Source organism: Podarcis pityusensis (assembly GCF_964106645.2).
Source record: "Podarcis pityusensis genome assembly, chromosome: 6".
NCBI lineage: Eukaryota > Metazoa > Chordata > Lepidosauria > Squamata > Lacertidae > Podarcis > Podarcis pityusensis.
In genome coordinates, this window is record NC_138030.1 from 75,022,861 (window position 1) to 75,046,405 (window position 23,545).

Sequence of the window (23,545 nt, forward strand, 5' to 3'; positions counted from 1 at the left end):
CTCTGAGGGCTCCTTCCCCAACCATTCGGAGTCGATCTGGAGGATGCATGAGGGAAGGAGAAGGAAGGAAGCTTTGGTTCTGCGACCCAAAGTTGTTGTGATCTCACACTCACTTCAGTCAATTCTACCCACTGTCCTTCCCTGGATCCCTGGCCCTGACCTCACCCTTTGTGCGAACTGTTCGATGGTTGGAATTGCCACTGCAGGGACTGAGACCCAGGAAATGCTGCTGTGAACATGTTGGGAACTGAGGAAATAGCAAGCATCTGTCTACCTAGAGATGGAGAAGTTCAATTCAGTTCACACTTTAATTAATTATTGTTGTTTATCTGACTGTGCTGCCACAGCCACTCTGGGAGGCTTCCGACACATATAAAAGCAATGTGTGAACTGAAATACAGGCATCCATCAAAATGTGCACTTATCCAAATTTTGTAATGGGGTCTTCAGCCAAGTAACATGTTCAAGAATAGGGGTAAATGTGTGTTAAGATGCATACGCTCATGGAAATAGCATACAAAAAATGCCTTGTGTGATAGCAGATTGCTTTTCACGAAGACGTATATTAGGCAAAATTGCATTCAAATGTATATATTAAGAGACATTCAAAATAAAACGCTGATGAATTTCCATGAGGCCTTCAGAAAAGAAGACTGTCATGGAAATGTGGAGGAATCGACCTGAGACTGGAAAAATGAGAATCTGAGAGAAACTAAAATTGACACATTTGCTCAACCCTACTTCTACCTAACACATTTTAAATGGAAATTCTGGGGAACTGAATTTGAGGAGCAATATGAAAGCCACTTTCTTTCCCCATGAAACTATTTTCTGTATGGAAAGTAGAGAGAGCGGACCTTTTCTGTGGGAGAGTGATCAAATATTTGGCAGAATTGACTGAAGATGAGTAGGTTAGTGGAGGAACTGGTTAGTGAAGAACCAGTGGGCTTGAAAGGAGGACGGCATTTCCTCCTCTTACTCTTCTCCCCAGGCCTTCACAAAAAGCTGTCACTTGAAAGAAAAAGAAGAAAAGAGTCGTGTATTGACTTTGCTTCAGATGGAAACAATTTACTGTTTTTACCTGGCAATGTTTGTGTTGATTCTTTGGTCCAAAATTCAGCTGTTATTAACCTTTGACAACCCAAGAGAATAATGATTGAATTTGGACCCTTAATGTCACAGAGAAATCAATAGTGTAAATGGCTCTTGCTCCAGTTTTAACTGGTATGCCATGGTTTTTAAGAGCACTTTTGCATGCCATGCCTTATGTCTTGTTACAGTAGCCTGAGTTATTTAATCATTACGGGATATTTTATTTCATGTAACATGGTCACTAAAGAACGCATTTTGATGAATTCAGACTTTGAGCTAAACTGAAGGCGGGGAAGCCTTCATTTGAGCTGGAAAAGGGAGTTGTTGCAAAGTTCTCTCAAAAACCTTTAAAGACAGGACTGTAGTTGCCACTAGAGATGAAGGAATAATTCAATTTAGTTTGCATCTGAAGGTGAGCCTATTTAATTTGCACCTCCAAAAATAATTCAAGAACAGAAGCAGAGCCATCCTTCAAAATTCGTGCTTCTCCCAATTTTGCAATTTTCATAATGTGTGCAAAATACATAAACTGGGACAAATTGTGCAGAGAAGTATATAGATTGGTCAAATTAACTTACAAAGATGCATTGTATTAGGGAGAATTGCTTTTTTAAAAAGTGTATATTAGATAAAATTGCATGCAAACTAGTGTATCAGGGGAAATGCAATTAAATGCTGATGAATTTTCATGAGGACTTTTTAATCCTAAATTGACGTGGAAATTTGGAGAACCGAACTTAAGACTGGACAAATGAGAAACTGAGAGAAATTGAAATTGACACATTGGTCCATCCCTACTTGGACCTGGCAACTTTCCCATCACCATTCACAACTCAAGGCAAAATTCCTATGGGTGGTATTCAGTGCTAGTTCTATTCAGAGTAGGCCTATTGAAGTCAACATGCATTGCTGTCTAAGATTCATTAATTTCAGTGGGTTTTGCTCTGAGTAACACGTAGTTGAATGCAACCCTGTACTTCAAATTTGTGCCTACTGGTATAATTAGTAGGGAAAAATTGTCTCATTTTCTGTTTTGTGCTGCAACTCATGTGTGGTTATTCTGGACCTTGGAGTTTAATGTGCAGATGTGTCTGACAGACAAGCTGAGTTCAGGCATATCCTAAACTAATGCATTGTGGAAGCTATAGTTGACAGGAGGCCAGCCAACTTTCAGAAAGTGCTTTAGAGAAAGATTGAATGAATGAGTGAATGAATGGCATTGGCATGGATACCCATGCCAGATCAATTCTGAGTAGCATGTCAAACAAGATGGGTTGGCTATTGTCCTCAGTAACAAACATGACAAGAGTCATAGCTGGTGACTCTTGCTTCTTACTACCTTCCTTTCCCGCCCCCTCAAAAGTCTGTGGTATTTCCAGCCTATCTTCCTTTCAGTCATAGCTCCCCAGGTCACCCTAAAACAGGGTTGCCATATTCTTAAGGAAATCAGCCCTGAGTGCTCACTGGAAGGACAGATCCTGAAGCTGAGGCTCCAATACTTTGGCCACCTCATGAGAAGAGAAGACTCCCTGAAAAAGACCCTGATGTTGGGAAAGATGGAGGGCACAAGGAGAAGGGGATGAAAGAGGATGAGATGGTTGGACAGTGTTCTCGAAGCTACCAGCATGAGTTTGACCAAACTGCGGGAGGCAGTGGAAGACAGGAGTGCCTGGCGTGCTCTGGTCCATGGGGTCACGAAGAGTCGGACACGACTAAACAACAACAACAACATATGTCCGGAATTTCCCAGACATATGTGGAATACTGCAGATGGCAGCAGTGTCTGGCCGAAAATCAGAAAAACGGGAAAATCTGGCCCGTGTCGGCAGGGTCATTTTTGCCGATTTTCCATAAAAAGAGCTCAAAAATGTAGTGCAACAACTTTTCTGTCCGGATTTTTAACTATTTGAAATATGGCAACCCTACCTAAAACATTAAGTAGCACATAAGTACTGTATTTTTCCATGTATAAGATGCCCCCATGTATAAGATGCCCCCTCTTCTTTGGGACTCCAGATAAAGAAAATGGGGGGAGATTGCCCAGACTTGTTGAGCTTTTTGGGGGGGGTGCCAAAAATCGCTCACCTGCAATCACACGCACATCGGCGAAGCAAACAATCAGCTGCACGCTCACCAAATGGAAGCACCAATTGCCCACCCAATTGCCGCAGCAGCCAATAGCCAGTGGACCTTGCAGCACCCACCAATCACTAGCAAAAACGCCACAGCAGCCACCACCTCTCCACTATCCGTGTATAAGACGACCCCAAGTTTTTAGCACAATATTTTAAGAAAGTAACCTAGTCTTATACACAGAAAAATACAGTACTCGCCTGAGAATCGGGCCAATTGAAAGTTTTTTGTTTTTTTTTAAAGACATTGTGACCAACCTACTGTAATTGCCCACACCATACTTTGAGTTTCCAGACATATAACAAAAAACAAGAGTGTGAATAAGTGATTGTTTTTGTTTTTATTTTCAAAATGAGCCTCGTTTACTCTGTTCATGCTATCCAGTACCTATGCCTCATGCTACTACACTGGATTTTAAGCTGGAGTTCTCTGACGAAAAATGGTTTACGAAGCTCCCAATTGTGAGGAGAGGTTTTGGGAACACCCACTTGGTCACAGCCGAGCGCTCAAGTCTTTTCTCAGCTAGCTGCCACTATTTCTCATAGCTCAGGCAATGATTTGAGCTGTGACGTCTCAGTTCAGCCATGACAGAAAGCCCAGACCTAATTCAGAGTAACTTGATTCTGTCCAGGAACAGTCAGTATGATTGGAAAAAGGGAGAATCTGTCTCCATTAAGGTGCCGCTGAGTGGAACTTGGAGTGAGTGATCTGCAGAACACCTGTGCAAGTCATGACACTCTGCTTACAGCTTTACTTAAGTGCAGCCAAAAGCCCTTGCATTTCACATTGGGCATGAAGCTTGTGCTTTTAAACTGGAATAGGTTGTCAGAAAAGGAATGAAAAACAATAAAGCCTCCATTTTTTTTTTAAGTATTGCCTCCCCATCAGGCTAAGAAGTCTCTAGCCTAACTGCAGACCAGCTGTGTGCATGAGTTAACCGAGCTGGGAGCAGCTCACGCACCAATTCCCACTCATTGAAAAGACCTACACTGGCTCCCAGTATGTTTCTGAGCACAATTCAAAGTGTTGGTGCTGACCTTTAAAGCCCTAAATGGCCTTGGTCCTGTATACCTGAAGGAGCGTCTCCACCCCCATCATTCAACCTGGACACTGAGATCCGGTTTCAAAGGCCTTCTGGCGGTTCCCTCACTGCGAGAAGCCAAGTTACAGGGAACCAGGCAGAGGGCCTTCTCGGTAGTGGGGCCCGCCCTGTGGAATGCCCTCCCACCAGATGTCAAAGAGAAAAACAACTATTTGATGTTTAGAAGACATCTGAAGGCAGCCCTGTTTAGGGAAGTTTTTAATGACTGATGTTTTAATATATTTTTAATCTTTTGTTGGAAGCTGCCCAGAGTGACTGGGGAAACCCAGCCAGATGGGCGGGATATAATTTTTATTGTTGTTGTTGTTGTTGTTGTTGTTACAACACAGGCAACTGTGTCACAGAATCGGAGACTTATAGAGTTGAAAGGGACCATAAGGTCATCTAGTCCAACCACCTACAATACAGGAATCTTTCACCCAACATGGGGTTCAAACCAATAACCCTGAGATTAAGAGTCTAATGCTCTCCCGACTGGACTGAACTAAACTATTCCACCTCCCAGATGGATGTAAGAAGGAAACTAATACTGTGACTTCAGTTCCTTGTTGTTAGCTTATACTTAACCAGAGACTGTGACTCTGCTTGTATTCCTGTCCACTATGATGTACCCCCACCTACTCCTACTCCTCCTTTGGCAATCACTCATAGCCAAGTAAGATTGTCTTCCATGAACATGATCTTAACACAGTCCGTAAGTGGAGGCCAATTCTGGATCCACATGTCCTTCCACAGCAGGGACATAGGTTTCTGGGTGGGAGTTGATCACGGTGAGGGTTTTCCAAGTGTGTTCCTCTTAGCACGTTTTTCCCTTTCGTCCTGAGTTCGAGCATCTTCAAAGCCCATGACACCTTTGGTAAAGGCTGTTTTCCAACTGGAGCACTCGCATGCCAGTGTTTCCCAGTTGTCAGTGTTTATACTTTTTCTTTTTTTTTAGATTTCCCTTGATTGTCTTTAAACTTCTTTTGATGACCACCAGCATTACACTTTCAAATTTCTACAATTTTCCAGCTTTCCAGCATTACCCCTACCTCCAACTCTCCGACTAACCCCATAGATAAGGAATGGGGAACCTTTTCGGCTCCCTTTTTGTGTGAGTTGGGCCAGCTACCTGTCTTCAGGGCTCCCAGGAACCCTGGACATGCTTGCAGCATCAGTGAGAACCTAAATCCTGAGGGAGGCCATTGTGTTAGAGAACTATTCCTGCACCCTTGTCAAGGCTGCTTGCTGGAATGGAAGGGTGCAGTGGGATCTCAGTGGTGAGGCATGGTCTGAAACAAATTTAAGGAACAGCCCAGACTCAAAACGGATCAGGGTCCTAAATGGCCCCTTGTTTTTAGACCTTGCCTTTTCAGTATTTAGAATCCTGATGTCACCCCCACACACCGTGTGACGTTCTGATGTGTCACGCACATAGCACAGCGTGCATGAGTGAAGAGAGCATGTCATGTGGCATGCGCACATGACATGCGCTCAGTCACCACAGAATTTTGAGGGGGCCCAGCCCCCTTCTTGAACATTTGGGGGACCCTGCCCCACCAGATGGTGCCCCTGATAGCTATATACTTGGAAAATATCATTGAGGACTGAAATTTTGGTGAAGATTCAATTGAATGAAAAGATAAAGGACAGTTCTTCCCCCCCTCCAGCCCACAGGTAACTTGTGGAATTCACAGCTACAAGACTGTGGTCCATTAATTTCAGTGTGTCTATTCTGAGTAAACTTAGCTGAATACTATACCCAATCCAGCAGAGTTGGCACTGTGGTAGTAGCAGTGGACTCTGCTGCTTCTACCATTCATATTTTCCAGTGTGACAGCAGCTTTAGCAAGTTTTTGAAAGAAAAAGGCCTAAGAGCAAAGGCGGAGGCACACTGAAGATTCCTCCTCCTCACTCCGGAATTGCAAGCATCCCCTTTGTCCTTTGAAACAATTTCAAGGATCATTTTAAGGGCTGGATTTTTATTCCTAGAACAGAAGTGAACAGACAACCCCAGTTCAGCCATCTATGAAAACACAGGCAAATTGGGGGCAGCCATTTGGGCACATCCCCACTACCCTGGTGCACATGCTTGGTCACTGTCAGAAATGCGCTTCTGAACTATGGGTGTCTCCACACAGGCAATGGAGCAATAAAAGGGATTAAAACAAACTGCTGCCCAAATGCAATAGATCCACTTTTTTTTCCTAATGGCCTTCATGATTAGGAAAGTGGTGGGGACATGCACTGAAAAGTATGGGGTGGGTGGGTGGATTACCATGGAGAAGACCCTACCAAAAAATTAGGAAGAGTGCAGGAAGAATATTCATCCTTTAGGTAAAGGTAAAGGGACCCCTGACCGTTAGGTCCAGTCGCTGACAACTCTGAGGTTGCGGCGCTCATCTTGCTTTACTGGCTGAGAGAGTCGATGTTTGTCCGCAGACAGCTTCCGGGTCATGTGGCCAGCATGACTAAGCCGCTTCTGGCGAACCAGAGCAGCACATGGAAACACCGTTTACCTTCCCACCGGAGCGGTACCTATTTATCTACTTGCACTTTGACATGCTTTTGAACTGCTAGGTTGGCAGGAGCAGGGCCTGAGCAACGGGAGCTCACTCCATCGTGGGGATTCGAACCACCGACCTTCTGATTGGCAAGCTCTAGGCTCTATGGTTTAGACCACAGCGCCACCTGCATCCTTTAGCAGTCTGTAAACAAATCAGCATGAAGTAATCTAACCCCCATGTAAGCTTAGTGCAAGCAAATTGGGATGAATGTTGAATCCATAGGTTATCTAGAGAAGCCCTATATGGAAGACTGGTGTGTTCTGCCATTCATGTGTTCTAATGTACGAAAGGTGACCTCTTCAGGAACCCTTGTGCATTTGCAAAAGAGGAAGGCACAGGGTATAAAGGGTGAAGTAAGCTAACCAAACAATAGGAGTGAATTCTGAGTGTCTCCAGGAGCAGCCTTGTGCAAGTGACTGTACACTTAACTATGGAAATGATTACTGTGGCATTAGAAGCTCCCCTTTTCTGTCTCTTCTGACAGCTGTCAATGGTAGATGATGGCGTCTGAGTTTTTACTGTCAAGTTTTCTGAGAAGTAAGGAAATACATTCTGCAGAACCCTAAGCCAAGAGTTATTTTTCTTCCTACCCTGGGAAATTTCCCCCCTTAATTTGACAGGCTTTAAGCAAATTGTTAGCTTTAATTAAGTTTGAAATGGGACAAGCACATAGACTAAAAAGCCCCTTGCTAGGACATGAGTCTGCAATAAGATTAGCTGTGAAATTCACAAATGGTGTCTCTTTTGCTTTAATGATTGATTGCAATTCTGTAATTAGGTACTGTGAAATTTCGGGTAGGATTAAGGCAGATTCAATTTTCTGAAGGTAATTTTGGACATCCCACAGGAGGAGTGGGAAGCGATTATGTTCTTGGTGTATCATCATGAACAAGGCAAAGAATAATCTAAGAGGTGGAACTCGGATAGTGGAAAGGCACTTAGAAAGCATTGATCTGCAGTAATTGAAAACGAAGCCTTTTGCTTTTTCCCCTTTTTTGGCATTGCTTGCAGTTTGGTGGAAACAAACAACAGAGTACTTATCACATGCCTGATCCTGTACTACTAACAAGAGATGGGAGCTTTGATACTAATATTAATATCCATTATGTGTTTGTTTTTAGGTTGTTGTGTTATATGTTAATTTGTTAGCTGCTTTTAGAAATTGTAAGCTGTTCTGGCAGTTTTATTGATTATATTATGAGGCTTTATGGGTTGCCCTAGGTACTCCCAGTGGAAGAGCTGGAGATAAACAAATGTGGTAGTAGCAGTATTAACAACAGCAATTAAGCTACCAAGAGAGGCAGATTAACAATTTTCAAAGCAATTGTTAGGTCCAGCTTCTAAGAACACAGCCCTGCCAAACCACCACAAGTCCCATCTAACCAGACTCCCATTTCCTGCAGTAGCTATCAGAGCCCACCAGCAGCGCATGAAGGCAGTAACCATCTCCTGCTATTTCCCCAGACCCCCCCACAAACAGATATGCACTGGCGTGCTATTTGTGGGTTCAAGCCCCACGTTGGGCAAAAGATTCCTGCCCAGCTCTACTGTTCTATGATACTATGATTCTGAAGATGAAGATTCCATACTAGCTATCACTTCTCCTGTTTCTGATATTCAGAGTGCTGTATCCAAATCAGCACACATTCACGCAAAAAAAAAAAACTTTCCATAGTCTTGGGGAAATCCAAGGTTTTCAAAAGATATTTATTTATTTATTTATTTTCAATCCCTAAAGCAGGCACCCCCAAACTCGGCCCTCCAGCTGTTTTGGGACTACAACTCCCATCATCCCTGACCACTGGTCCTGTTAGCTAGGGATGATGGGAGTTGTAGTCCCAAAACAGCTGGAGGGCCGAGTTTGGGGATGCCTGCCCTAAAGAGGGGGGGGGGACCCAAATAGCCCAATTAGGACTGAGCATAGTCAGTGGCCGTTGAATGCAGACTGACTGTTGGGGATGGGATAGCCAAGAGTGAAAAGGAATGGAATGGAGTATCCTGAGCAGGAAACACACCTCGCCGCAACATTTTGTCACAGGGCCCCACTTGCTATGACTAATAACCATTTTTGGAGTTTATTCTTCATGAATTTGGCTGATGCTCTTAATGATGCTCTTGTATTTTGCATAGTTTATTTCTTATATCTGTTAGCTGCTTTTCTCACATAGGAACCCCAAGTGACGTACATTGAAACCAGTTAAGAATACCCAATAAAAATCTAAAAACACAGTTAAGGATATAAAACAATTCAGGACTTACTGATCCTACCCCACTGAAAGAATCCACAGTGTGACTCTTCAAATTAAAAGGCCAAAACCTGTGTAAAGAGAAAAGTCCTTGTGGCACCTGAAAATAGATAAAGATGGTGCCAGCCATGCCTTCCTGGGGAGAGCATTCCACAAGTAAGGGGCCACTACTGGAAAGGCCCTTCTCCAAACCTCCCATAGAAGGCACACATGAAGAATCAGATGATGATGACAGGGACCAGGCTAGCTGATGTGGGGAGAGGCAGGCCTTGAGGTACTGAGATCCTGAGCCACATAAGGCTGTATAAGTTGAAACCAGTACTTTGAATTGAGCCCCAAAACAAATTGGTAGCTGGTGCAGCCGCCCCAGTTAAAATCTTGATGTTGTCGACTATTCAGAATCACAGAGCTGTAGAGTCCAGAGGCCCCCCCCCCCCCGGATATTCAACTGAAATGTACTATCCTGTAATTTAAGCCCATTAAACCCAATGCTGCCCTCAGAGACAGCAGAGAACAGGTCTTTGTCCCCTTCTCTACTTCTCTCAACTCCTTTCCTCAGTCTTCTCTTCTGGAGGTTAATAAACCTATTTCCTTCAACTTTTTAGTAGGACTTCTTTTCCATACTCCTGATAATATTCATTACCATTCTCTGAACCCGTTCCAATTTTCTATGTCCTCCAAAAATTTGGTGCCAAGAACTGGACACTGTTCCCCATTTGAGCAGTGCAGAGTAAAGTGGAACTATTATTTCCAGTGACTTGGAAACTACATGGTGCAGCCTAAATTTCAGTCATGTGAGCTCCTGTTGATAGTGTGAAGTGGTTCAATCAAGAGCTATTATTATTATCATCATTATTATTATTCCATCTTATCTGTAGTTTAAGAGAACTATGTCTTTGGGGGTCAATTAGAGTTATGCTTTTCTCTTATTTTCAAAAGTTTGGGAGGGCATACATCCCTGTATATTACTTGACTTTCCATACTTGGTTCTCAGCTTTTTCTGGTGTGGAGTGGCTGCAGAGCTATTTGAAGAGGCATGTCTTTCAAATGTTGTGCTGATAAATTTCTAAAAAGTTCTGATTAGATATCTTTTTAAATGCACAGTGGCCCCATTTCTTGGTTTTACTGTTTGATACGAGAGCTAGCAACACTTCCTTTTCCCAGAGTCATCCACACAAGACGTGTTAACTGAAAAAACAGCTTAACTTTTCCAGAACAGGTGCAATAAATCTGAAATGCACCTGTTGTTAAAACCATAAAACATTTTTCAAACACTCAATATGCAGTTAACCTCCAAAAACTAGTAACTATGGAATGTTTTTCAGTCAGGTCAACATTATTTCCAGAACTGCATAGCATAATTCTGTGGGGCGTTTGTTGGAGGCTAACAGGGCCTGGGGTGGGATGTTTCCTTAGATGCAAGTTGTGTGTTAAAAAGCAGTGGTCTTACAATGGATGCTCTGGAGTTTTATCCTCGGGATATAGGCCTGGTTGCATCATTTGATTGTTGTTGTTGTTGTTGTTTAGTCGTTTAGTCGTGTCCGACTCTTCATGACCCCATGGACCAGAGCACACCAGGCACTTCTGTCTTCCACTGCCTCCCGCAGTTTGGTCAAACTCATGCAGGTAGCTTCGAGAACACTATCCAACCATCTCGTCCTCCGTCGTCCCCTTCTCCTTGTGCCCTCCATCTTTCCCAACATCAGGGTCTTTTCCAGGGAGTCTTCTCTTCTCATGAGGTGGCAGGGCACCCAAGATGAACAGGTCATAATTGAGAGTTTTGACCAAACATGATCCACCTGGAGGAGGAACCGGCAAGCCACTCCAGTATCCCTGCCAAGAAAACTCCATGGACAAAGACAAAAGGCATCATTTGATTATACTCTGTCAATTGGTTTACACATGAGTCTGTGAAGCGTACACATATGCACAACCAGAAACAGTATCTCCACGACATATTGTCGTAAACGGGGATCTTCAGCTCTCGCAAATATGAAAGATCAGAAAAGACAAAGGCTTCTTTGTGTTGATGAGGAGATGAGAGTTAGTTTGTCTCACATTAGACCTAATATAAATGAGATAACCCAGCAAAAGCAAGTTCACATCTCTCACTGAGTTTGTTTACATTCTTAAGGTACATACGTAAGAGGTTCATTTGTAATTATATTTTGGGAATGATCCATGTTCTTACATAGCTGCATTGTTTTATACTTTCTGGGTGTCCTACGATCATATTATAAAGTATTTGTGTTCTATGTTATAAATCAAGCACTGGTGGGAGTTGTTTTCCCCCACAAATGTATTTCTGATCAATAAAAAATGTGGTTTGGGGGGAGCAACTTTTTATTGTGAAAGTGTGGCCCAGAGTGGGGGGGAATGGGAATCACTGGTAGAGTGTGGAGTTAGTGAACAATTGTTTTTTTTTGGGGGGGGGGATGAATATGGGGTCACATTTATTTGGTTTATTTGTTTTAATTGTAACTGTGTTTCTTGTCTTTGTTTTAGATTTCCTCTGTAAGTCACCAGGAGACCATTTTATGGTCTCTGGCAGTGGAATAATACTAATGCTACTAATAATATGCACTACATTAAATAGATGAAGATGATATAGGAGGGGAGAGAGGAAACAAGGGCTGAACATCTGATTCCTTCTCTGAGAATCATGTAGCCTAATCCACAGTGGTTCTGCGGCTGCCAGTTGCTTCTGAACTGATTAGCAGAATATAACAGCATCCATAAGCTAAATGCATTTTGGTATAGGAAGCTAAAGTAATAGGGGTACTGGAAGCCAAATTAGCAGATTTCTGTGCTACAGTAAATCTCTCCTGGCCCTCAGGGTCATCCACTTATTTCCCTGGACTGAAACTATGTTACAAATTTAAAATTATGATTACAATAAACAGTCATTAGTAAAAAGAGAGAGAGAGAGAGATAACCAAAGCGAGATATATTTTCAATATGGCAAGGCATAAATTATGCTGTAATTATTATAGTGTTGTTTGTTTGTTGTTCAACCCCAAACATTAAGATCCTTTAACCTGATTAAGTAAAGCCATTTTGGGGTGGTTTGCATTTGTTGATTTTGCAAATGCAAATGCCCATCTGTTCCCCCCCCCTTTTTTTTTTTTGCAGCTAATAAGTTTTGCATACCAAGCAGTTAAAAAAACCCAAACCTTTTCCACAGAAGCTTCCTCAACTTTTTATTTTTATATATAAGAGCAGCAGTACAGGCCTAAGGCTCTCTCATAACGTTGAGTTTTGGATAAAGGAGAGATTTGTATTACACTACTAGTCACGCAGGTATTCTGCTCAGAAAGAAGATCATTGTTTAATTTAATTTGAGTGCCCCAAGGTACGGTCTTTTATAGGCTACATTCCTATCTTCAGTCTTCATAATACCAGTCTTTGTATGTTAAAGCCTTGACTTCACAGAGATTTACACTAAGGAATATAAACCAGCTTAGATAACTCAGTAAAACTCCAGATGGGCAGCCCTTTTAGTGAAACTGTAACCTGTTTCAATTCAGCTCAGACCCTCATTAGACATCAGACGTCCTCCTAGCAGTGTCAGAGCCAATTCTGATTGGTGTGATTCCCACAATGCAAGGCTGTGTGTATGAATAACATGGCAAGGTGGGCAGAGGTGACTGGAGTGCATTGTTCCCATCTGATTACTACCATCTCTTCGGTTGCGAAGCAGCTTGCTTGGGAAAGACCCACACAAAGGGTCCTGCATGTAGGGAAGCATTTGTTTCTTATTTATTTTGCTTTCATTGCATTGTCAAAGGTTCTCTCCTCCCATTTTCCCCTCACACCTGTTCTGTGAGAGATGGAGACTGGCCCAAGGTCATCACTTCATGATTTGAGGTAGGATTTTACCGTATTTTTCCGTGTATTAGACAAGGTTTTTTGACTCAAAAATCATGTCAAAAAACTATACACGGATAGTGGCGTGGGGGGGGGGAGCTGCACACCACCAGCTGGGGTGCGCAACTTCCCCCCATGCAGCTGCAGGAGGTGCACGCTCTAGGGAGCGTATCCTGCAGCAGCATGGAGGGGACGCCACCAGCCAGCTGGTCAGCGGCCTGCGCTCTAGGGAGCTTCTCGCCGCAGTGGCATGGGGGAGCAGCTGCCCACTCTACCAACTCCCAGCAGCGGCCTTGCTAGGGTGGTGGCATGTGTGCAATTCCCCCTAAAAAAATCTCAACAACTGTGGGCCATCTCCCCTCATTTTCTTTAAATTTAGTCCCCCAAAATAGGGGGCATCTTATACACGGAAAAGTACGGTAAACCTGGCTTCCCTGGTTAAAGGATGACATTCTAGCCACAGCACTGTGGGGTGGCAGACTTCAGGTCTGGGGCCCAAATGTGACCTGTCAAGGAGCCAGCCAGCCAGCAAGCAATAAATCACACAGAGTAAGTGAAGGAAAGGGACGCGGGTGGCTCTGTGGGTTAAACCACAGAGCCTAGGACTTGCCGATCAGAAGGCCGGCGGTTTGAATCCCTGCGACGGGGTGAGCTCCCATTGCTCGGTCCCTGCTCCTGCCAACCTAGCAGTTCGAAAGCAAGTCAAAGTGCAAGTAGATAAATAGGTACCGCTCTGGTGGGAAGGTAAGTGGCGTTTCCGTGCGCTACTCTATTTCACCAGAAGCGGCTTAGTCATGCTGGCCACATAACCCGGAAGCTGTCTTCAGACAAACGCTGGCTCCCTTGGCTTATAGAGCGAGATGAGCGTGCAACCCCAGAGTCGGTCACGACTGGACCTAATGGTTAGGGGTCCCTTTATCTTTACCTAAGTGAAGGAAACAAGGTCTGCTCAGGAGTGCCAGGCCAAGCACAGCAACTCTTCCTTGGTAGGTCTTGACCCTATGATGCAGTTGTAGAGACTCAAGGTCCCCGCCTTCCCACAGCTGCCTAAGTCTTCTCTTCACCAGGGTTTTTCGCAAGCAATCTGAGACTATGCTGGCGTGTCTACCTTGGCGTGTCCTGCTTCATGCCTCACCTGGTCCTGTGAGACAAGGGAGGAGAGGAGTTCATTGCAGCATGAGGGGAAGACATCCTTGCTTCTTCATCGGTCTGACTCACATCTGCCTCTGGGCCTCCCTCGCCCCACGCTCCTGCTTCTGGGCTTCTCTATGCCACAGATTCTCCCTTCTCACAAATCCGTGTTACCTCTTCAGCTTTTGACAGCCCCTCCTCCCAGTCTTCTCCCTTTTCGCCTTGTGACCACCCATCTATAAAACAAGAAGTTGAATAAGGACATGAAGCAGAAATTGGTCCCTCCAGTCCCAAGTGTTCTGTGAGGTCTTAATGTGCCAGTTGAACACCAGTAATGATGAAGCCAGGTGAAAGTTCCACAATCTAGGTGCTGCCACCAAGAAGACTCTGTCTCATATCTACCCAGTGCAATCAGACCATGGGGGATGACAGAGTAGGTAGGCTCAGTCACACATGTGCCTTTGTGGCATGTAATTGTGCCATCAAGATGTAGCTTCCATGCTGTTATAAGCACAGTATACCATTAACTTATGTTCATTGTTTACTGAGGGCTGATGAAAGATCAGACATCCACTTCTAGCTACAATTTTCAAGTTCTGGTTTATGGGAAATCACCATTAGTCTTAACTGTGGCTAATGCTGGTGCTTATGAATTGTTTAGTTGTGTTTAATGGGGATTTTTTCTTAGCGAAGGAAACTGCTGCCTTTGAATGGTGAACAATGGTTAGCAGGTAGCCATGGTTGCCTTGGTACAGCCCCCTAGACCTGATAAATGCCCTATTTTTGGGGGGGGGGATTATGTCTGAAGGATGCATGCTCTCCTGGGGAGCTTTGGTCTGCAAACCAGGCTCTCCAGCAAGTATACAGGAGCAGATTCTCGACACACTTTTTTAGCTGTTTCTCTCTATCCATCCACTCACTCTTGCATTATTATTATTATTATTATTATTATTATTATTATCTGGAATCTCCACAAAGTCCTAGCTACATTAAACAGCAAACTCTGCATTAGAGAAATAAAATAAATCAGTATTTGATAAAGCAAATCAATTTTTATCCATTTTCTGTCATCACTGACATTTTTGCAAGCTGATGAAAATCTGCTATCTCAGGTGCGAGGGCTAATTTGAGACACTTGCTAAGGAACTGAATATGAATGAGAAAAAATCAGTGTAGCGTTGATAACATTTGTTGTGAGAAAAAGTGGCAGCAAATTCTTTACTCTGTCTTCTGGCTTTGTACAAGGTATTATTTCTGTAGAGCAACTTTCTTCATGCTGCTACAGTGATGTTAACTCTGTTTCAACTTCAGCAATTCAATGACCATGTGGAGATGGGAGATGAAAATTAATTGATTTCACATAGGGAGAGAATTTTGATTGGATTCACATTTAAAGGTGAACCTACCTAATTTGGACTTTCCAAAACCATACGGAAAAACAAAGCACAGCTGCCCTTTGAAATTTGTACAGCTCTGTATTTTGCAATGCAGTTATCCAGCCAAGTAATGTGCATAAAAATCCATATGTTATTGAAAATAATATGCAGAAATGCATTATATTGTGGGGAAATGCCTTGCAAAAAATGTGTATGATAGGCAAAATAGCATATGACCATGGATATAAAAAAAGAAATTCACACTACAATCCTGTTGAATTTTCAAGAAGTCTTGAAATGTGGAAAACTCAACTTAAAATTGGAAAAATGAAAAAAACCGAGAGAAGATGAAATGGACAAATTAATTCATCTCTGTCTCTAGGACACGGATGCCTGAATCCAAAGACCTACTTTGGCAATTTCAAAGAGGCCTAGGAATACATCCTTTAAATGATAATAATAAAAGCTTTGAACCGCTGACTCCTTTGAACAGGTAGACCACTGAGACTTTTAGGCAGGTGGAAATAAACAATATTGCATCTTCCAGATTCTGTTTCGCAAAGCTTCCGTGTGTTAGGGAGAGAGAGAAAGATAATGTTGGCACGGCACATGCTGCTTTGCTTATAATACAGATATTCTCCCCATTATTGTTAAAATGCCTAAGCTGGAGAAAATTATCACGAAAGCCTGTATGATTTGTACCTTCTGGAGGTTCTCTCTCTTCTAAAGTGGGTCCCATCAGGATATTCATAAGCGAGCAATGGAAGTCGCAAGGATGCAGCTGCTTTCGGAACGCCGGTGCAGCTCTCATGAATATTTCATGAAAGCTGCATGTGCAGGGGAGATCACCATTTTTATTAGCTAGAAATGTGCAGACCTAAGTCTGGGAGGGGCACCGTTCATGTAAATACACCTTAGGCCCTGCCGATGCACAGGGCATGTGTCTTTGAATGCCTACGATTAATTATTAAAGCATCAAAACACAACGGGGGGGGGAGGGAAATACCCCTGAAGTTTTGCTAAACGGGAGCTGCGGATCAAAAGCATAACACATCCTCCTCTTTAAGCTCTGCTCATATCCACTATTATTCCTAAGAGGGAAGCGCTCGCTTTCCTTTTCCAGAAATTTCCTGGGAATTATAACTGCACATAGCAAGCATTTTGTTGTGAAATGGGTAAAACAGAAAACAAGCCCCTATGGACAGTAGTTCTCTTGAATTATTGTTGTTATTATTATTAGCGACTGCATCTCGCTGTTCCTCCAAGAAATCCAGTATATTATAGGATTGGGCCCATTTTGTCCTCAAAATAATCCTGTAAGGCAGCGGTTCTCAACCTGTGGGTCCCCAGATGTTGTTGGACTACAACTCCCATCATCCCGGAGCTCTGGCCTTGCTAGCTAGGGGTGATGGGAATTGTAGTTCAACAACATCTGGGGACCCACAGGTTGAGAAAGGCTGCTGTCAGGTCAGCCCTGTTTAAGGAAGTTTTTAAGGTCTGATGTTTTATTGCTGCATTATTATTATTATTATTATCATCATCATCATCATCATCATCATCATCATCAATTCTATAGGAAGCCGCCCAGAGTGGCTGGGGAAACCCAGTCAGCTGGGTGGGTTCTGAATAAATTATTATTATTGTTGTTGTTGTTGTTGTTATTCCTACCACTACTACTATTACAATGCAAGCCCAGCACTCTGTAGTTCCTCCTGTATCTACCACACTACTCTGACTTAAGTGTCTCTTCACAATGGTACCACACAGGCTGTTCTCAACAATCAAAAGCACAGGTCACCTGTTCTCCATTGAAACCTTAGCAAAGAAATATCTTAATTCAATAAAGAGGTAGGTGCATTGCTGAGAAATAACCCAAGACACATGCAAGGACGAGCAATGGAACACATTATTATTTATGGATGCTCCATTATCAGAATATTTTAAGATAACGCTCTGCACTGTAAGTCAGCCAGCAGTGGTTTAAATATAGTGATGCTTACCTCAGGCTGAAGACGCAGACATAACATTTAAATGTGATGGAAGTGGTTTGACATACGTTGACTACCCTGAAAACAGATATGCTCATTTGAGCTATTTCCACCGCACTTAAAATGTTACATCTGTTCAATACAAACGTCTTTCTTGGTCTGATAAATGTTGGTTTTATCAGATTAGGATCGCAGTGGCCAGAGCACGGCAAGCCAAAAGTGCGGCTTACCAAGACTATACAAACATGCTGGATCCCAGAGAAGAGCTCACACCTATTTTTTTCTTCCCTCGTCCTCTAGCTCAGGGCGGTGTGACGCCAAAGTTAAGGAGCAAAGTGCTTAAGCATGAACAGAAGTTACACCAACCCAAACCTTGGCTCGACTGCCACTCCACACTGAGCTAAACAGACCCAGAAGGAGTAAAATGGCTCCAATCTCTGCTCTGAGAGCCTCCGTGTTCACACTAAGTAAGCCATGGTTTGGCTTAGTGTTTATGTGCAAATTTAGCCTATATCTAAATCTGGTTATCGGCTGTTTCTTTGTGACGATACGCCCTTTCATCAGAGGCCTCTTTCTTTATGACAAATTTAATTAACTTCAGCAAAGAGCATGGAAAGAATACATGTAAATAATTATAGGAAAGGATCTAGCTGACACACGACTGGCGCGCTCGTACGGTTTGTTTTGGGATAAATTATTTATCATTCTCCTCAGAACTTTTTAACTCATTAAGATCATATTAGTCACGAAATCGGTGTTGCTGATTTTAACATAATGTATCAAAAGGCATTATCAGTAGCTGTCACAAGAGAGAGAAACTTATTACAGAGTAATAAAGTGAAAGACTGTTCCATGCTCTGGAATCAAAGAGCATTACTACTATAGAGCCATTATCAATAGAACAGATAGCTGATTGTCCTCTAAAAGATGGCTGTCCCACGAGGGAAGTAAGTGCTTGAAGATTTCTATTTCTAGCTTTAAGGAGAGCGAGTTGATTTTTTTCTTCTTCCCCATTTAGCTTTTTGTCATCCTGAACCGTTCTTCAGAGGAGATGAGTGTTCAGAAAAACCATTTGACCTCTCCAAAATAACTGTGCTTAGGAGCTATTTAGGGGAGGGAGGTATGGAGGGGATGGCTTAATACGTCTTTGTCAACTCATGTTGTTTAGTTTATTGGAGACTCCTGTGGCTCAAATGGCCTTGATTACCTTCAGGATAGTTTTCTAGGACCACTGTATGCTCCAGACCGGGGTCCTTGGGTCTGAAGTGTCTTCCCACCCCCACCCCTCACAAACTGACCGCTGGACAAATTACATAATAAACAGGAGTAGCCTGAGCTTTCACAGCCCAGCAGGAAAGTGCCCTTCATGGGACCCCTTCTATGTTGGGGCTGGGCAGAAATGTACATCACTAGTGGTAGTGGCAGGTGACTACAATTTTAGACTTCTCACAGTGCCACAGAATGCTGCATTGTGGGAAATTTAAGGTGGCAGCTTGTAGCCACGCAGTGCCTTGTGTGGCAGGCCCAGGGCAGGATTTAGGCCCTGGTAGGACGTGGGTGGCGTTGTGGGTTAAACCACAGAGCCTAGGACTTGCTGATCAGAAGGTCAGCGGTTCGAATCCCCACGACAGGGTGAGCTCCCGTTGCTCGGTCCCTGCTCCTGCCAACCTAGCAGTTCAAAAGCACGTCAAAGTGCAAGTAGATAAATAGGTGCCGCTCCGGCAGGAAGGTAAATGGTGTTTCATTGCGCTGCTCTGGTTTGCCAGAAGTGGCTTAGTCATGCTGGCCACATGACCTGGAAGATGTACGCCAGCACCCTTGGCCAATAAAGTGAGATGAGCGCCGCAACCCCAGAGTTGGTCACGACTGGACCTAATGGTCAGGGGTCCATTTACCTTTACCTTTACCTAGGATTCCAGATACTGGCACCAGACCTGAAAACAAATTTCTGCTTAGTAGTAGGGGGCTCACTGTTCAAAATCACCTGTACTCAGGAATAGCATTACCTACAGCAGGGATGGGGAACCTATGGCCCTGCAGATGCTATTGGACTGCAACTCCCACTGTCCCTGTCCATTTGCCAGGCTAATGAGTGCTAAAGTCCAACATCCCCTAGAGAGCCACAGATCCCTGATCCCCGAACTACAGAAGTTAGATGTACAGGTTGCATACAGGTTCATACGAAATTTTGAAGTGTAATCACAAGTGTGGAATTTCATACATTTTGGTTACTTTTCTTTGTTTTCTTAAAATTGCAACAGTAGGAAAATATTTTGAATAAAAATGGCAACTCCCATGGAGGACGGATAAAAATAGATATAGTCATGTTTGGGTCCAAACTCCACCAGGGGTCTATCAGTTGGCTAGCTCTGGGCTACAGAATAATCAAAATATAAATAGTCTGAGTAGGCGAAATGCCTTTGACTTTTTGTTTCAGTTTGGTATGAGATGTTTTTGCCTGCAGTTAAGGTTTAATTCTGCTTGGACTTGTGCATTGCTGTGGAATTGCTCACCCATGGTGCAGCCATGGTAAAGACGTTCTCTTCCTATTTGTGACGTTAACCTTTCTGTGATATATGTGCAGCTCATAATTCCTCGGTGCGGAACAGCTAAATCCTACGCACAAACAATCTTATATGGTTAAATTAAAGCTGTTCAAATTATTGCGCCATTTTAATAAAATGAAATCCGGTCATGTTAAAGAATAAATCCAGATATCAGATATCCAAGTGCTTTTCAGTGCACTATTTGACCCTTGAAAAGTGGCTGTGTTAGAGAGAAGAATTGGCAGAGGAGGGACATCTGTGTTTGTGACCCACTGCAACCCACTTCAAGGATCAACACAGGTTCTAGATTCACTTAAAACGAGTCATAAGGTTTTGTGTTGTTTTTTCAAAGTGGAGGCTCACATTTTTGAAAGCCCTCCCCCAGCCCCAGCCCTAGACCATGCACTTGTTTCCACATAGTTTTGAGGCATTCAACTAGCTGATACTTATGGCTGTCCACAGTGATAGCTTGAGCAATCCTACATCATACTGCCAGCCCTCTTAAGTTTTATTTTTAGGTATCGGATATATGGCAGGCATTCTTTTCCTGCTGCTTTGGACTGGGAAGAAGGAATGTAGATACAGCTTAAGATAATGAGGCAAAGCAGAGCATTTAAGTATCATTTCAGCAAGCCACAGTGCAGCAGATTGTTGGAAAGTTTTGATCACATTACTTTTAATTATGCACTGTATTTATCTGACCTATTTGAACAGGATCCAGAGCTGGTGCGCAACATCTGTCGCTGGGTGAGGCAAGCTGTTCGGATTCCTTTCTTTGCCAAGCTGACCCCAAATGTCACGGATATTGTGAGCATTGCAAGGGCTTCCCAAGAAGGTAACAAGCTCAGATGTTTTGGCATCTCCGTGTCATATAAGCTCACAGCTTGATTAATCAGGACATGTAAGTGGTGTTGTAGCAAGAGAAAGGGACACGAGACATTTGCCATTTTCATTTTTGCCCTCTTTTCTGACTGAGAAACTTATGTGAAGGGATGCCACTGGTTCATACATTATCTGGGCCTTCACCTGATGAAGGAGGTCGTGTCATCTTTTCTTCTCCAGGGCTGTCTTTTTTTGGAGGGGGGTTGAGGTGGAAGGGGGGCAAGACACCCTCAGTCCATCCTAATCTCTGTGCAAGTCTCAATCCCTTAGTGCAACTTTCTCCAACTCCCTAAACCCACAGCTTTGCTGACTATTTGGCCATGCTAGCTGGGGCTGGTGAGAGTTGTCGTCCAAAGTATCTTGAGGACACCAGGTTGACTGCCTGCGCCACTAGATGCTGCTCCTCCTCCTCACCCTTGCTGCCGCCTCCTCTCATTTGCCAGGCAGAGTACAAACAAAGAGTTGTGGCAACTCCTCCTCCTCATTTTCCATAACTGTTCATTTGCTTTACTCCATTTGGACCAGAAGGGGAGGGCTGGTGGTGATGGTGAGGAAGAAGAGGAGCAGATCTGGAAGGGGGACCTCGATAGTGGTGGGATGTGGGCTTCAGCAGGTGTCTAATCATGTCAATCCCTGATTCTGGACCTGCTTTCTTCTGCCGTGCAGATGCCCTCACATATAAACCAAGCACCCCATGCTAATACCTGATCATGTGTATTCCTGGCTCATAGAATTATTTTCTCTCCTTAGAAAGGGGGAGGGCAGAGAATCACATGGTCTAGATGCCAGCATGGAGCAGCTAAGAGACAGGGTACGGCATTCTTCCACTGCATGAAGACCCAGCTAGCATATAGCCCATGAACAGAAACTGATCCACTAAACCTTTTGAGAGACATAAAAAAACCCCTCCCCCCAAAAAAAATCCAGATTGCTTTGCTTATAGTTGTTTTATTCAAGGAAAATACAAAATTGTAAATCGTTGCTTGTTTGATGCAAATGATAATCAGATTGTTTCTTAGACAATATATTATGTCCTTAAAAAGACTAGCTCTTGTTGGTTTCGTTATCCTGTTTAAACAAAGGGACAGCATGGAGGATATACACACATTCTTTATTATAGTCCAAAGACCACCAAAAACATCTTCAAAAGGAAAATAATCCAGAGCGTGTAGGTTTCGGTTTCTTATTACTTCCAAGAGGAACTTAGCCAGGGCCAGGATAGTATCATTGTGTTTGTGCATGGAGAATATAATTGTAAGTTGTTCTACATGGGGTGAGGTGTGGGACAGCTTTCCTCAACACTCACCCAGCATGCCTCCCTCCATCTCCTATGCAATTGGCCACTGGGGGTGGGGGCTAACCTTTGATTGGATGACGATTCAGCCATGTAGTCAATTTCCAGCATAAAATCCAGGAAACATGAAATAATCTTTAAATGCATCGGATTGTCTATGTCTAAACTGCGGTCAAAGGTTAAGCCCTTGTGTGAATGGCCAGTCAAAACAATTAGGTAAAACCATGCTATTTTGGTTAATCCTATTGCAACTCTTCATAAGCACTCATCATTTGCTCATAGAAAGATTTTACAAAATTCACATGTATTCCCCTTGTAGGTATCTCTCCATGGGGGGTGGGGCTTGATTTATATTGGAGTCGGACAAAGGCCACTTGAGAAGGCCAGAGCACAGAGAGTTTCCTGGCTGCATCACTCTGATTTTTTGGACTATTTCCAGCATTACATCAAAATAAACATGGGTTTGTTATCAAGTGTGCGCTTGACATAGGAACATACGAAGCTTCCTTGTCAGACCCTTGGTCCATCTCGCTCAGTATTTCTCCACTGACTGATGGCAGCTCTCCAGAATTTCAGGCAGAGCTATTTCCCAGTCCTACCCAGAGATGTTGGGGAATGGACCTGGGACTTTCTGCATTGCATATGGTCTTCCGGTGAGCCACAGCCCTTCTCTGACCACAGCCACTAGCCAGGAGCTGCAAGCAATCCCTGCTCCATGACAAGAGTAGCTGCTGTAAAGATTACTCTGTGTGACATCCTTGGGATGCAGTCATACCTCATGTTACGTTTGCTTCATGTTACGTTTTTTCAGGTTGCATCCCACGTTGACCCTGAAGTACTGGAAAGGGTTACTTCCTGGTTCCGCTGCTCGCACATACGCAGAAGCGCTAAATCACGCTTCGCGCATGCACACAAGTGCCAAATCGCACCATGCACCTGCGCAGATACGGTGCCTCAGGTTGTGGGTTTTTCATCTTGCGAACGGGCCTCCGGAACGGATCACTGTATTTGAAATGCACTCTACAAATTCTAAATTTGTAATTTTTTTAAAAAAATGATATGAGGACAACGAATTGGTTGAGAGTGGATTATGGCTAGAAAGAAAGGCTGACTTGGCTTTATGGTCTTCTTGCGCTACCGCTGTGGGATAACTTCCAGCATCTCTTTTCCAGCTTATTAAGTCTGTCCCTAAATTTGTCCTCAGGTGGCGCAGATGGTGTTACAGCCACCAACACCGTGTCAGGGCTGATGGGACTGAGAGCAGATGGCACACCTTGGCCAGCTGTCGGGCTGGGGAAGAGGACTACCTACGGCGGAGTGTCAGGTAAGTGTTGCCCTTTCC

At 43.6% G+C, this 23,545-nt stretch overlaps 1 protein-coding gene across 3 annotated transcripts in view; it reads left to right on the forward strand.

The window, feature by feature from the left end:
• DPYD (dihydropyrimidine dehydrogenase) overlaps window positions 1–23,545 on the forward strand; it is a 526,421-nt gene that overhangs the window by 393,672 nt on the left and 109,204 nt on the right. For all 3 annotated transcript variants that reach the window (XM_081008554.1, XM_081008553.1, XM_081008555.1), the window contains 2 exons: window positions 20,742–20,862; window positions 23,408–23,527. In XM_081008554.1, the coding sequence (XP_080864680.1) occupies window positions 20,742–20,862; window positions 23,408–23,527 (241 nt within the window). The remainder of the gene's footprint in view (window positions 1–20,741; window positions 20,863–23,407; window positions 23,528–23,545) is intronic.